At 45.7% G+C, this 16,698-nt stretch overlaps 1 protein-coding gene across 1 annotated transcript in view; it reads right to left on the reverse strand.

The window, feature by feature from the left end:
- LOC142578302 (sodium-dependent proline transporter-like) overlaps positions 1 to 15,560 on the reverse strand; it is a 33,344-nt gene extending 17,784 nt beyond the window's left edge. Inside the window, exons 1-7 of the mRNA XM_075687700.1 lie at positions 15,486 to 15,560; positions 9,284 to 9,416; positions 7,819 to 7,950; positions 6,973 to 7,148; positions 4,350 to 4,525; positions 3,288 to 3,414; positions 1,276 to 1,410 (exon numbers count right to left, since the gene is read on the reverse strand). Coding sequence (XP_075543815.1) covers positions 1,276 to 1,410; positions 3,288 to 3,414; positions 4,350 to 4,525; positions 6,973 to 7,148; positions 7,819 to 7,950; positions 9,284 to 9,416; positions 15,486 to 15,512 — 906 coding nt within the window. The 5' untranslated portion in view covers positions 15,513 to 15,560. The remainder of the gene's footprint in view (positions 1 to 1,275; positions 1,411 to 3,287; positions 3,415 to 4,349; positions 4,526 to 6,972; positions 7,149 to 7,818; positions 7,951 to 9,283; positions 9,417 to 15,485) is intronic.
- Positions 15,561 to 16,698: the final 1,138 nt, after the last annotated feature.

Consider the following 16,698-nt stretch of genomic DNA (forward strand, 5'->3'; position numbering starts at 1 on the left):
AATGAAACAAAATTTCAACGACTTCTAATAGAGAATTCACCAATCGAATACGAATCGAATAGCAAGGAGTATTCAATTTATATTTCAAGTTGTAAATATTCGCACACTTTCACTAATTTGTTACTTTTTAAATTTACACCACTTCGCTCTCCATTCGAAATAGTACAAGTACAAAAATAGTGAGATGGATATCTATTGGCATTCGTTCGCAATGATTATTCTTTGACTCAAGCAACGCACGAAATACATGGGGCTGAGGGAAACCACCGAGCGAGGCGGTGTATCATCTGCTCTGTATCTGTTTCTCGGAGTCAACCTGCTGGCTAAATCACAAAATCTGTATGCGAAACTCCGGCCATGATCAGTTATTTTCCAATAATACCCTACAAAGCCTCTTTTACGAATGCTACTTGTAAGCATCGTCACATAAAAAATCGTCAATTGCTCCTTCGACCTTGAAAGGCAGAAGCTCGAAATGGTTGCATTCAGATCCCTACGATATAGATGATAGCAACGTGGAAGACTTGCACAGTTTCTTCCAAAGTGCAAACCAACCCCATTTATGGCCAGTGCAGTTGAAGGTGCCGAAAATCTCTAGTGCTTTGCACGACACCTCTCCCTGGTATCTACGGAAAACATAACGAACAACCAAACTGCCTCCATTGCTTTAGAAGCGATGCAGTTGGTAAAGATTTTATGAATTAAGGTTTTTTTTCGAAATCATGCCTGAGCTACGGATTATAACATGTTGTGTCTACCGTGTTGAACCACACTTGTAGTAATCCTTTATGTACATAGGAGCGGATGCAGTTTTACTGGGCAAACCAAATGCTGCTAAATGACGTCCATAGGTATATACATACATCCCGTTTCAACCGAAACAGCGCTAATGTACGTTATTGAAATGTCATGTCAGGCTGGCGTACAATGCCATCAATTTGGCTGAATTCGAAATGTATTTATTATATCCAAAAGCAAAAGGCCTTCGTGCTTGAACGAGCCCGTATCCTTTCCTTGCTGAGTTTTAACAGAGGAATGATTCATATTTTATTTTGGGGGCTCACATGTTACATTCCTCATGTCATAAACTAATTCCGCTTACAACGCCGTCCACAGCGTCAAATGTGTTGCCGTATTGGTTTTGTCGTATAGGTATTTTTAAACGCCACATTACGATGCCTTCAGGGCTCAAAATTTCCCCGTATCGGCACGTATGCATTGAAATAGCCGAGTCTTTCCTGGGGATTGAGAGTCTGCGCAATCGTTCTAGTGTACCTCCTGATTGGTAACAGATGCCCAGTTGGCTTGCAGAAACAGCCGAAGTCCGCGCGTGGCTCCAGTCAATGTGGAGGCCCTTAGCAGGAGCATCAGCGTGGTCAGAACGTGCAGGAGAATGATGGCGTAGAAGAACTGCGGAAGAGCGAATCCGTTGACGTTAGGTATCCGCGTACTGCTTAGTGCACGAGCCTGTCTAAAACAAGTAAGCTTACAAGCACCCTCTGAAGAAATATGCCATTCACTACTGCCAAGCGAACAGCAGCATCGTTCTTTCATTGAAGCAGTCTTTCTGCCCCCTAGTGACGAACACAGCGATGAACGCTTCATTGCGAGTGTGTTCGCGCATTGTATGAAATTCCACCCCTTGTATGTTTTAGTCCCCATTCCTTCTTCCCCAGTGCAGGTTAGCCAACCAGGCTTAGTCCCGTTGACTTCCCTGTCTTTCGCTTATCACTTCTCTCTCCCTCACTCACCCAGGCTAGGTTAGACGTACTCAAGAGACAAGTATTCAATTACGACACACGGTGCACTTGCCCACATGCATACCTGCCAAGCCTGTGCTCGCAAAGCGTGCCTCGCCTGGAACGTTTTCCTCGACTCTACGCACTAGACATCCCAGGACGTGCTCCAACATGCGCTCTAGCGCTGCCTTGTGTACATGTTAAGAACAAATCCACTGCTTTCCACTACTTTTGTGAGAGTAACTGCCTATTCCAGACTTAGCCTTTTTTGTTCCAGGAATTTCTGTCGAAATCAATATTTCACATAGGATATCCGACATGGTGCAAAACAAAGGTCAAAACGGCCCTAAAAAATTCAGTGTCTGCAATCTTAATTAAATAACTTATCTAGACGCAACGCTATACATCAACGCTTCTCTCTAAAATTTGGGGAAAATCCACACACGGCAGCATTCTGAGATTAAACCTCCCAACTGTTTACACGTAGCACTGGCAGCTTAGGCGTGTAAACGGTCTTAGGCCGGGCATGAAAGCAAGCTTCAAACAATTCACATCCATTCCTCACACAATTGTGACTAATTTACAAGTTTTAAGCTATAGAGCGTTCCGGTATTATACTAAATTTGTGACAAAAGCCACCCCCCCCCCCTCCACTTATGGCACACGGTAAAAAAATAAGACTAGTTTAGAAATGTTGTTATCTGTTTACTTTTATTCTTTTGTTCAGTGGTGCGGAATATAAATTCATTATTTTCAATATAAAATTAGAACCAAAACGGGTTAACCTTTGCATAACTAGCGTGCTGCCATGATGGTAAACACTGTATCTGCTCGTATCTGCTCTGTGTGAACGCACTCCTAATAATGCTTTAAGCTGGCTCAGTTGGGCGCTGTGAAACATGTGCACAACGCTGCAGATGAGACGTGGTGGACGAAATGATAGTACTTGGCATTTCCTGTATCGCGTTTTGTCTCACTGAGGGATTGCTAACATGTTTCGCAACTAACGCACTTAACGAATGCTCAAATATTGCATGAGACACATACACAAGAAGAAAAGAACGCAGAATAGGCACCGAATTCACGAAGCTTTTTCTTTTCTAAACGTCTTTCCCACTGGCCGGTGGCCTTTGCTAATATTATGTCCAGCATTAGATTTGGCTAGCATTTGTTCTTACGAACAAAGATAGCGTAACGAGTTTCTGCGAATATGGGCCCTGATGCTTACTAAGAACAGTAAGTTCATTGAGATGGTCTGAAACATATAAGTTAGATAAACAGAGCAGAGCGCTTGGACATCTTTTTTATTTCTGTTTGGGCATAAATTTACTTTTTAGTGCTCGTAATGCATCCTTCGCGTACCGTGCAAAATTTCGCGCTCTTCGGCCAGATTTTGAAACGATCCACATCGGGGATGCCATCGCCGAAGTCGAGCGTTTCAGAATGCGGCCACTTTACTCGTCATGTTCTTTTTCTTCCATCTATGGACCAGGGGGGGGGGGGGGCAGCAGATTTTAAAGGGGTCAGGTAAGTGGTACGAACACCCACCGTCTTGAGCTTGAGGAATCCTCTGCGAGCAATCGCGAACACCAGCAGCCAGATAACCGCGATGGCGAAGAGCGGCTCTGCCCGGATAAGGTCGAACGCCCCCGGCTCCCAGATCGCCTGCCGACGGCTGCATGCAGAGGTCATGCGTGAAATCCCTTGCGGTCTATTAAGAACTCAGCCTGTTACCTTTAGATCGACAGAACAGTCTTACGACTGTGACGTTATGATTCTGCCATAATCTAAAGGTACCAACAATGGAAGTAAAGGTTGCAGGATAAATTTAATAAATAACCCACTAGCCACGTGCCGCGCTACTTTTCGCAGCTATACCTGTAATTCTGCATTGAGATTCGCTTGGTCTTTACTTGATCTCATATAAAGCACGGTGTAAGATACAGACCGTAATATTGAGAGGACGCTTAATGCTAAACGCGTGGAAGCAAGCAGAAGCTTTCTGTTGTGTGTAGTGCCTCGAATTAGCTTTTCAAGCACTCCATTTAATGAATAGACTAAACAGTCACCTCACTACATGCGCCACTCTAATACCTTCTAACGTTCGAAATAGGCTTCTTGAGAACATATTTTAATCTTGCTAAGGACCATGTTCTCGTTGGTGATTATCAATTCATTAGTGTTTGTTTTAATTTTACTTACACTTTATCTAAAATGTTCTTTATATTCACTATCCTTTCTTTCTCTAACTAGGGACAAACATGTGTCTAACATACGTGGTGTTGAAGTCATCAAATGTTTCCATATTCAGCACACTCAGTATATAAAGTTATTTAACTTGATCGTAATCACGTTGTTCAGGAACGCTCCTATTTGGACGAACTCTGCAGTGATAGCCCAATAATCTTTTATAACATATAACTAACGTCACCACTACATTTTGTTATTCATTGTGCTATGTCGCCTGCCAGGGGCTCCTTGGCCTCGTCGAACTGTTTTACACAACTTTCTTGCGAAGGAGGCCACCATAACTGGCGAATTCACAAATGACAGTCCTCTGGCACCACCGCCTTCTGTGGTGAGATGAAACAATTTCGCTCGACCACTCACAAGTGATACGGCGCTCCGGTGTCGGGCAAGTCAGGAATACAGCCCTCCGCCTCATCCTTGTAGTGCTTGGAATGAACAAGAAGCACTTGATTCCCGCTGGCTACTGGAAGGCCCTCAGTCGATATGTCGTGGCGGAAGCTGTCAGTTAGCTCATCCCTCGCCAGCTTGCAGGGCGTCTGTACGAGATTTGAACGGTAAGGTTAAACATCAGTACTAGAGAAATCCGGGAATCGTATCCTTCAGACGCCGGCAAGCTCTCCTGCAAAAGCGTTCACAGACAGTCACACCCACTCGAAAGTCATACGTTTGAGCACGATTGATCGCCACTCAACATAAATGTGAGGGAGAGCGGGTGTGAGTAGTCGTTAGAGTAGCCAGTAAACATCAATGAACGCGCGTAACATAATATCATAATAAGATCTATGTTTATCATAGGTCATCGCGCTTTTTAGCTCGTACACTAATAATAATAATATTGGGGGTTTTACGTGCCAAAACCACTTCCTGATTATGAGGCACGCCGTAGTGGAGGACTCCGGAAATTTTGACCACCTGGGGTTCTTTAACGTGCACCTAAATCTAAGCACACGGGTGTTTTCGCATTTCGCCCCCATCGAAATGCGGCCGCCGTGGCGGGGATTCGACCCCGCGACCTCGTGCTCAGCAGTCTAACACCATAGCCACTGAGCAACCACGGCGGGTTGCTCGTACACTCTTAACTGTGCTAGAACACTTGGTGTGAGTGAATTCCACTGGGTGTCTTTGAACCTTACTGTAAGTGCCAATGAGTGTGTATGGAGGTAAGCCCAAATTTGAATCTACGTAAATGTGTACTAACACTGACTTAGAGGTACGAACTACTTGCCATAGGTCGGGCTACCTACGATTGCACTTTCTACAGATTTCAAATAAGCCGAAATACAAACGCCACACAATGGTTATGAGTGTGAGTGAAGGTGAGCGCAAGCGCGAGTCGGTATCGGAGATGGGCTAACCAATGTGGACTAGAGCACGTATCGTAAATGACGAAATATGAGACACGGGGAACGGGGGAGGGGGCAGCCCTGAAAGCACAACATCCGACGTGCAGTGGCGCCCGGATTGTTCACGCGTTTATTGGAAGTGAAGCAGTGTGAAATAGTAGTGCGCGTAACGTTTTGGTGCACAGCGATTTCGCAGAATATAGTTTCTCATCCTGACGTATTAACCGAAGCGACCTCCAGGACATACGTGGCAGAGGAACTGTTTTGTGACCGCCAGACATTTTACAGCGCATTTTACAGATATTCTATAGAAGTATCCCGTGGAAAATTCCCAGAGCAACGAGAGCATACGACGATATTTGTGAAAGGTAGCATAAATCCAAGTGAAGAAGGAAATAAGAAGCGACATTACAGAGTATGCAGGGTGTTACCGCGGCGACGCCTCAATGTTATAGTATCTATTGTGATGCTGCCCATTGGCTCTGAGTCAATTTAGCTATATTTTTGAGGGCCTTCGGCAGAAAAGGAAGCTAAAGCGTTCTACAACAAGGCCACAGTGCCATGTTGTACAAGCGCTTGATGTGTGTTCTGAAGCACTGCGTCGAATGGCGGTGGGGGGGAATAGTACAGTTGCGTGGTCAATATTCCTTGGGATCAAAGCAAATGAGAGCTCCGTTTGTGATTCATGGTGCCGCTGTCCCTTTCGAGCATCTACGTCATAAGGTCAAGGTCATCCGATGACTGGCGATTGTTCGTGTTAGTAGTACGCAGTGTTATAAGTACGGCCCGTGCTTGCAAACACAGCACACACCCGCCGCCGGCAGGGGGTCCCACGCAGGTCGTCCCAACCCCGCGAAAGGGGAGAAGGTTAAAAGCGAACACAAACAAATCGGAGCAATTTGCATTTCTTCCTACATGTTTCGTAAATTTAGCAAGTGCTTATCTTGAGCACTGTAATTTATAGGAGTGCAAAAATGCATGACTTCGAAACAAATTGAACAAGAGGACACACACACACAAACGCACACGCACGCAGATATATATATATATATATATATATATATATATATATATATATATATATATATATATATATATATATATATATATATATATACGTAGACCGACCGGTGCTGGACGAAACCGAAGCTCCCTCACGCGGTGTTTTCAAGTTCAAAAGCTAGACGCGTTGGCGAGCTGCACCATGAATGCGCTGTGCATGTGCCGTTCTTCAGGAAACCTCTTTCACGTCTATTTGAGTGAATGAGTATGCGCCAGTGGGTGTATGCCACTGTTCGATGCAAAAAACTAAATCCTTTAAAGCGGACCCGGCGCTGGGAGGAATGGAACCAGCGTCATATGTATTCTGACAATGTTGTCTGAACACGTATTCACGCACATGCCACATGCAGACTTGGCGGTGGCGTCACTAGGTGGCGCAGCGTGTCAAGAGGGAAGCGCTCTAGAACAACCTGGGTGCAGTACACGCACCATACATGAAGCGTTTCGGCGGTGGCAATACTCCGTGTCACTCTGCATTGCTTTGATGAAAATCGCAATTAACGTCGACAGTAATCATGCGATGGTTTCTGCTAGAATGCTTTCTTATATCGTTACAAAAAAAAGCGCCCTGTACCCACCGAACCGTGTAGAATGGCGTAGCAAGAGAAGTTGCGTGTCATCCACCATCCGGGACATTGGTGGTGCCAGTCGAACGACCTAGTCCAGGACAGGAGCAATGCCAGGGCGTCGGATAGCGCCATGGTGTCAGTCACCGCACGGAACACGACGTATGCAGTTATGGTATAGCCTATGCCTGCGACATATCATTCAATATTGCTATTGATGACAATGACGGCGTAGCCCTTTTTTGAAGAACAATAACGGACAATATATTATTGCAAAGCATGAAGTCTTGATTTAGACCAGTGATTGCTATTCAAGAAGTATCGCTGTTATCGTGTTATCACTGTCGCAATAAGCACACAGCAAAGGCAAAGTGTCTACGAAGCATAGCAATTGATATGGCCACTCTATGCAATTGTTGCCCCTTATCCTCTGAATTTTGTCTTTAATTAAGCCATCACCTGTCGTTTTCGCTGATTGCGCTCACTGAGGCACAATCAATATCTTTGGCGACAAGAACAGTTTCGAATGCAGCTGTTTCACCTGCAGAGTGAGCAGCAATATTTTTATAACGAGCGCAGTCACAAAAGCACTGTTATTTGAATGTGCGTTTTATCTTAATCTAACGTTCACGGAATGTTACAGCAACCAACCTTCATTTTACCCTTTGTAAGCATGCACTATACACGGTGCTTGGAATGGTGCTTTAAAATACCGATTAGCACGAGTGGAAATACCACTTTGCTACCTGAAACCACGGAACGTGTAAAAATCGGTCGCAACTTCGTTTTGACAGCCTAGCAAAAGCATGCTTATGAAAATAGGGTAATGACAAAGCGACCGATGTGCATTCCGCGTACCCATGAATAGCGGAACTGTGCTGAAGATGCCCCTGTTTCCGTCTCCTGCGAACTGTGCCAGGTTGCTCTCCAGGCGCATGGCGGGAAACGTCACGAAGCCCAAGAAAGCAAAGTAGGCCAGCAGGAAAGGCACTGCGCGGAACGGAACAGGCATGGTTGCAGCGTCTTACTGATGCGCATTAGACAGAGTCATTGGCGCTCTCCAAAATTAAAGAAAACTACTATCTTTCAGTAAAGAAGCAACTCACTATTCATTGTTCTTGCTGCGAAGAAATGCTGGCAAGCGTAGTGGTTCGGCCTTGTTGTTGAGAAATACGAAAGAACATTCAAGCGCAAGGAGAGGACACGGATATGGTGGGATCACGTGGGGAAGCCAGCTTCGATGTACTAACTACTGCTGAACGTTTATATGCCTGGTTGCTCTAACGTGTTCTACCCAGGACGTGAGCTTCGCTGGCTTAACTTGGTACTAAATTAAATATATGAGGCGGCCATGCACATAGGTCCTCGCATTCTGATATTCGCGTACGCAAATGTCCGTGTTGAATGAACCGGTCATTGAACCAACGTGCGAAACACTTTGAATTGTCAATTTATGATTAAATTGGATGAATATGTACAAAGTGATCAGTGTTTCTTGTCTTTTGTTTATAGGTAGGGGGCAATGCTGTGTTTGGTTTATTATAAGCGCCATGGGAAGGAGGGGGGAGAGGCGCTAAATTTCAGGCTGCTCCAGGCAGCCCACTACTAAAACGTTCCGTAAGTCACTATAATAATTCCAATATGTTCCGCGTGCTTTTCACGTATACATTGCAAAATATATATGAATTCTATATAAATTTGACAGGAACCGTACGAAAAATTTATGGAATTGTTGGAGTGCATACAGAGCGTTGTGGCAGGATGCCCATCTCTCATACTTCTGAATAAAGGGAAAATGAGACATCCACCCGTTTTGTAGCAATTGCTACAAAGGAAACCCATACGGGTTCCTCGAAAGTCGAAAGGCGTTGTCGACAAATTCGACTTCGCCCTACCATCTGCTAGCCGCTTGGTTAGCTCAGATGGTAGAGCGGCTGCCCCGGAAAGGCGGTGGTCCCGGGTTCGAGTCCCGGACCAGGACGAATTTTTCTTCAACTTGAGGCTTTTCTTTCGAGGAACCCGTATGGGTTTCCTTTGTAGCAATTGCTACAAAACGGGTGGATGTCTCTTTTTCCCTTTATTCATTGCTTCTCTCCACCTTGCGGGTTTCCGCAGAACTACTACGTCAAACTCTCATACTTCTGTGACGAATCGCGTATATTCCTAGAAGCAGACTTATCTATGCCCCCAAAACTGACCCAATCATTCTACGATTGTTGTTCGTCCTAGTTTCTACACCATCGCGCCTCGTAGCCAGCATGATATCCGCAATAAATTCACATGGTTAACAAACACGAAAGTTCGTCTTCCATAAATGACTCACCTCCCCCGTAGGCGATGACCATCATGGGAAATTGGGTTGCGTTGGCGCTCCCTGCCGTCATGGCGAAGAGAGTGGCCAACTTATGCGCCACGCTTTGGTACGTGCCGCGTCCCCAGAATGGTTTCGGTGAACTCTTCGAAAGAAAGGGGGTGATGTTGACCAATGGAGGTAGTGTATACAAAAGCAGTAGCAGCGAGATATCTTCATTGACCGCAATGTGAGGGTCTTAGAGACAATAGCAGCTGCGTAAAGGGCTACGAGGATACTGAACCGCAAAATCCAGAACTTGTCGTCATTTAACTAGTTTACTTTCCAACGAAAAAACGCTGGCGCTTTCACCTATCGCCTTCATTAGTCGTCATGCACAGAAGTAAACGAGCGACTTCGTGGGTGACATGTGCACAACATTACCGCTGAGCCCCCATCCTCCGCTGCTAACTAAAACAAATATGCTACGAGTGAGAAGGCCAGATCTAAAGACATTATTTTCGCCAAACTTAACATAGATGTCTGTTTTATTAATCAGTCACCTGTTTTATTGTCAATAAGAAATTCACATCAAAACATTGCATCACGTGTGAGCAGACAGCTACAGATGGCCACAGGCCTCTTTCATTGCACTATGCACTGCACCCGTACGTGCTACAAGGGTACAAATAAAGACATTCCATGGCTATTCGGCTAATTTCGAGCGTCATCTGCTCTTTGTCGCCCTAATATTTTTAGTAAAAATGCAAGGTGTTGCCGATATTATTTTAACAAACTGCGAAACATCAGCACACCACCAAAGCCACAAGTTTGAACATTTTCGTGCTGTAGAGCTTGGAAGGATCATTAAACACGGAACAAAATGGAACGATTTTGTTGGGCTATTCGCAGGCGTATAATTTGACTCGATGCTAAAAGAATGACGGAGCTATTAAAATCTTTACGTTAGTTGTTAAGCTGCGTGGCGGAGCCGGAAATGAGCAGATTGAAGAACTGCGCTCGGTGTAGGAAAATACCTGACTGCCTGCGATCTCGGCTCTACGCCTACTTGATCATCTCGTAAATAGATCCATCTCATACGTAACAATATTTAAGTCTATTGTCATTTTACGTGAACCACTCTAAAACCTGATCTGGCAGTAGCAGACAAATATTACACGTTTTCTCGCTATACGAAGCTCCAGTATAAGCTACAGCTTGCACTAGACAAACACAAGTAGAATCACGTAGACGCACAGTCAACAGCATAGTTTTGCGGCCGCACATTTTCCGGAGCAAATATAAATTACAACTCGGTTAGGGCCCATCGCGTTTCTAAATTACTGAACCATCGTGTTCGTCGCAAACTCAACTATTGACTAATACGCTGTTGCTTTGAGGCTGTACAGCCAAGATTCGTGGATTTTTCAGTCTTTAGAAAAACGTTCTGCCCTGTAAACGTTCGTAGCCGACTGTCAACGTCCTTGCGCATTCTACTGCACTGCGAAGAGCGTCTCCAGTCAAGAGCCCGAAAGGCCGTGTCTTTTATATATTAGCGCATTACCGCGAAAAAGGACACAGAAATGACAACGAACACTTTCCACTTTCCATAAAACGAAGCTTTCTTCGAAATGTGCCTGTTACTGGTCTTATTATTATTAATTGTACCCACAACCACAAAAATCACCGATGATTACAATAATCTCTAATGCCAAATTTCACCGCAGCTCTAGACGTGTTTTCATTTCGCGATATATTGACTGGCGCGGAAATTCTGTCTCATGCGACACGTCGCAAACGGAGCGAAGTATGGCGCGACTGCCTCGCTAATCCGGAGATCGCGAGATGTGGCGCGTGGGTGACGCGTATTGGTGATTCACAGCAGCCGACGCAGACCGATCTGCCAGACGGCGCGCGCTACTCTGGCGCCATCTCGTCGCCACCGTAGCCGCACTACGCTTTACCGCTCTCGCTTTACTTCTCGCTCTTTAGCCATAGCCATACCCTCCTCCTCCGCTTTCCACCTCACAGTTCCGCTTCACGCGCCTCCTCCGCTTTCCTCCTCGCTTCTCTCATCCTCCGCTGCGCTCGTTTGCTCGGCGCCGACACCGACGCTCGCCGCAGTAACGGCGGGCGCCTAAGAGCTGCGCTTTGAAAGCGACGTTGTATACGTACGTTATCTACAATTGCAGACCCACTTGCTCCAACGGCCGCAAGTGTCATCTTTATGAAGAATAATTTTAAACGCATGTGTAGTACATGTATCAAACATAACAACACCGAGAATGTCCGACGCGACGCGATTCATTTGATAGCAATAACCTCTGGCCATGCGTAGGGAACATGTGAATGTCAATACCAAAAGACATGCAGTGGAAAATTTTCAGACGTGTTTCACTCGATTCGTGCGACTCAAAACGCCCCACTTGAAGTGCGTCCACTTGCGTTCAACGTAACATTCGAAATATCTTGTACGCCGCAATTAAAACATGCATCCTGGCCATTCAATACAGGACATTTGTACAAGCGTAGGAGGCAAAAATAACAATGACTGCAGGTATGTACAGCGCAAAAAATAGCTGCGACGAAATTCACAGCCGTTTTCCATCGTAAGTGCTCTTTGCCAATGGCGAACGGCCTTCGTAAATATGTATGACGTCACACTTTGTTGGCGTCTGCTCTTATATACGAACAATTCCAACGTAACTACTTTTTTGACAATAAGAAGCCCGCTCTTCTGGCCTTTACAGCTGATACTGTGTCGCATAGGATACATTTTGGTTTAAGTTAATAAATTCCATTGATTATTTACGGACAATGTCTTGGTACATTTTTAAAGATTTTTCTATAGCTTGCATTGTTGAATTGTGGTACAAACCTGACTCAAAAATGCATGTTAATGAGATGAATTGCCTCAAATGGACTGTTGCAATTGGTACTCACTGTAGAGGGCAACCTCCTTACAGATATAGGGCTGTGCGCCAGCGTCACCAAGACTTTAATGTTATCTATGAACTAGCACGGTTAACAAGCAGGTCAAATCAACACTTTCCATGCGCTTATATCGTGCATTTCACGTAACCGAAACCAAACTACAAAAATAGAGTGGTATATCGTGGACGAACGAGACCAATAGCATATTATCTTGTAGTCGTCTTGAGGTAATCAGACTATTTTAGAAGTACTGGAATTTAAGCTGGTTAATTGGTTACGTTTCATTATGATAAATTTCATATAGTCCTACGACACCAAGTCGTATTTAAAAAGTTGTAGCCCAAAAACACCCAATGAAGTTGTTTCCATGACGGTATTTATTATAGTTCTCTTTTGCAGGCTCTGAAGAAAGCCGACGAAATGCCGTATAGATTCGTGCAAGGGCCCGCATTTTTTTAAGAGTTATGACGAGGCGCGACCCTTACACGGGACTGAACCTTTTTGTCAAAATAATGCCAGCCCAGCCACTGACTTGTGCTCACCCCAGTTTTTGTGAAATAGTAGCAGCATGCGGAAACACGCAGCGCGTAAAAAATAACAGAATCATGCGCGTGGTATCAGGGCACCAGAAGCGATGCTTCTCCGTTGGAATTTTCCTTTGTTTCTTCCAAATTTTGGTCTCCCAAGATAGGGATGCGGCTTTGATGCGGTTGTGGCCTTTACACGAGTCTATACGGTATGAAAAAAGAAAAAAAAACTACATTACTGCGCTCTTGCGCCTTTGTGGAGCAACTCTATCAATCGCGTTTGAAAAGAATGAAGCCACCATGCCAACTGCTAAAGGAGAAAGTTATCGGCCACGGCGCCCATTGTGTTGAAATCAGCTACAGTTTTAAATGGTACGAGATATTCCGGCGCCCTATACGGATGCGGAAATGTTCGTCCCCTATCAACGGGCATGCGGGCTTCTTTCTCCAGAAGCACGATTAGGAGCAATTAACAGCGCTGCAGTCTAAGCGCTGCAATTCCGACGATTCACACGCGCAAGCGCGCGGTGCCGTCTTCTTTCTTTCTTTCTTATATCTGTCGCGGGTTTCTGTCAACGGTCTGGGAAAAAAGATTAGGCAAAAAATAATGACGCCGAAAATAGTTAATTGGGTGTCTTTGAGCACGCTCTACTACTTTCCCACGACGATTTCCGGCTTAAAAACAAAATTAAAATGTTACATTATTAAACCTAATGGCGCGTTCACACTGAGGCATTGGGCGTCTGGAGCGGCGCCCAGTTCGGCGGAACCCATTTCGGCGGCGGCGAGAGCCGCCGGAATAGCCCCTTCCGCGCCGATCGCTCCCGGACTGATTTCTTGCGGCAGCTGAGACTGCGATATGACGAACGCTTCGAGCTTGGCCGCCATCTTTCGAATTCCTGAGACGCGCTCCGATTGGTTCGCGGTGAGGGAATCCGGCAGCTGAGACGCGCTCCGATTGGTTCGCGGTGAGGGAATCCGGCAGCTGCCACCGGATTCCCTCACCGCGAACCATCGGAGCGCGTCTCAGCAATTCTAAAGATGGCAGCCAAGCTCGACGCGCTCGTCATATCGCAGTCTTCGAACGCGTCGCGACATCGGAAATACTCATCGAATTGGTGCGTAACCACCCCGTCCTTTTCGACAAGTAGCGAAGCACAAGGTCTACGAGATGTGACAAGGTGGCGTGACCAAGCTACGCACCCCTCTTGCGAAGCAGGACGAACCCACCAACGCCGGTGGCATCGTCTCTTCGGCGAATGCTTCTGCGCGTCACGCATCGCCAGAAAGGTGCTTGCCAACAGGACTAGCAGTACTGCCTCATCTTCCTCAGGGTTCATCGATGCCTTTCCAAGCAATCGTGGAGACGCGGAAAATTAACGCACGGACACGACGCGGGCGGAGACAACTGCGCAATTTTGAGCCGCACGAACATCCGGGATATCCCACGCTTGCTTGGAGGTTAACACTTTATGGGGCAAATGGCGCAACATCCGGGATATCCCACGCTTGCTTGGAGGTTAACACTTTATGGGGCAAATGGCGCTGTATCTCGTTCTCGTTCCAGCGGCGCGGTGCGCAAGCAGTGGGAACGGCGCGATTTTCGGCGACAGGAGAATTCCATTCGCTGTAGACGCCAGATTCCTCAGTGTGAACGTGCCATAAGTGAGAAGTTATCGCACTGCAAATACAATCTAACTTCAAGTGACGCCTGCCTTAAGGTGAATAGGAACAACACGCCGTTGGTTGGATGTGTCTATTGTGTACCATGCTATTTTTAATATTTGGTTCGTTTAAAAGACGTGGGACACCATGATGCTGTGCGAGCTTCGAATAGGACTCCTATTGGACTGCCATATGACTCAATGTTCATTTCGCAATTAACATGCAAAGAGCCTGCGAACTTGGGACATTTAGTCATTTATAATCTATAAACTAGTTCGAAGGCACCGCCAAAGCAACAAAATATATGGCCTGCCTATCGATAGGCCATTCGTCTGTCTACAGACTGCCAAACAAGATTTATGTAGAGGTGCACAACAGTTAATTCCGTGTCCAGCCTCGAACATTCAGGCGTTGATCGCTCGTCACTCTACCACTCGTAAGCACTGTATGATGGCAAATCAGGTTGCTCAACGAGACTATGGTCAGTAAATTAGACTAACAAGCTTGAGCGATGCAAAGGAAAATTTATGAACTCAACTTCCAGTTTACCGCGTCCGCACTCACAAGTGGCAAACGCGCACCGCAAGATTTAGAGCAAGGCAAGGTGTGTGGGCGCATTTAAATGATTGCAAGAAGCTCGAGCACTGTTCGCGGAGCTGTTCTTAACCTCACTACCCTCTTTCTCTCAAAAAATAAAAACTAAGAGATCACTGATAGAAAACTCGTGGCAGCTTATATCCAGTTGGATCCCCTGCACTAGACAATATCAGCAGAAAAGAAACAAAAAGAGGCTCTCCGTGTACAAGAGCGGATGTTCGTGGTCTGTAGTGCCAACCCGGCCCATTAAGAAAACAGAGTGCCATGTTTTCAAGTACCTCTGGATTACCAAGCATCGGTAATCGGAATGCGAAGATTCAATTTTTCCCCTCGCTTCCTTTAATCAAACAAGTTGTCTCTTCTCTCGGAGTTTTCAAAGACAATGGTTGTGGTGTGAATTTAGACGTATGTACCATAGGTAAATCTCTCGTTACATATCAAGATAAAATTCTTCGTCTCTCCTTGCATAGAGCCCCTATTTATGTGGCATATGTTGTAAGGTAACCTCTCACCTTGCTAGCGCCTTGCGAATCAGCCATGGCACCTGGGGCAGCGTAACACGTCCACACATCCGCATAAATGAAGCCGTGCCCCGACCTGCGCCGTTCTTATGGCGATGATGATGATTAACCTCTGTCAGAGCTCGCACGCACTAAAGGGGATAGGCCAAGAATCGGGCGGCAGGATGATGGTGATGAAGATGATGATTAGGAAGAAGAAGAAGATGGTGATCCAGCCTCAATTAAGGGCACAAATTCACTGTGAGGGATATGCCACGAACAACGCAGAGTTTAGGTAATATGATTGAAAAATGAAATAGATTAGTTAATAAATACGGGTCTTCTTAGTCATGCGCGCGCATTAAAGGAAATGGCTTCTTCAAATGCTTCCATGCTTCATTCATAAGTAACTGCTGCTTTCACTCAAAGCCATTCAATGATCTGTTCAATCATAAGTCTGATCCACGTTAGCTTCCGGCATGCAAAAATAATCGCGGTAATAAATGTGCGACGAGAGAGAAAGAGAGAAAAAAATGTTATTTTGATTGGACATGGAGACGGGTGATCCCCAGTGGTGGGTGGAACCTTCATTCCAGGGCCCCAGTTGTGACGGCAGCACTTTCGGCTCTGGTGATCAGCTTTCGCTGAGCTTCCAATGCCGAGCTAGTCAACACCATCTCCCACTACTCGTGCGTTGTTGCTCTTCGGTTCGAGGGGGGGGGGGGGGTAGGTAGTTAAAAATTTGGCAGGCCCATGTAATATGGTATAGAGTTGCTCGCTCTGAAGAACTGCAGATGGTTGAAATTCCTCTGGAGCCTGCCACTGCGCGTCTGTCTTAGCGGGAGGGTTGCTATTGCACTTGAAGTGCCAACTATTAACCTGTTAATAATCCAGCGAATCAACCTGTTCAAATGGCTTTATTTTAGTGCGAAAGCACTACTTGGCTCATTGGGCGCTTTCCCGGTGTCCAGTTGTGGTGGTACATTTAATGGTAGGAACGCTAAAAACAAAGTGTAGTATGTACGAAATCGACGTAGAGTTTAGAAAAAAAGTCATAATGTATGGAAAGTGGTTACGTAGACATATATACGTATATTAAACCAACAAATTTGAAAAGAAAATAAATTCGGAATGCGCTTGCCCGTAGGCGGATCCGTGCCCAGCCCACCACGAGGAAGCTTTGCAGTGAAAGTCGTAAGCGTTGCCTCTACTCCACACCGAGAAG

Source organism: Dermacentor variabilis, chromosome 4 (genome assembly GCF_050947875.1).
Source record: "Dermacentor variabilis isolate Ectoservices chromosome 4, ASM5094787v1, whole genome shotgun sequence".
Lineage (NCBI taxonomy): Eukaryota > Metazoa > Arthropoda > Arachnida > Ixodida > Ixodidae > Dermacentor > Dermacentor variabilis.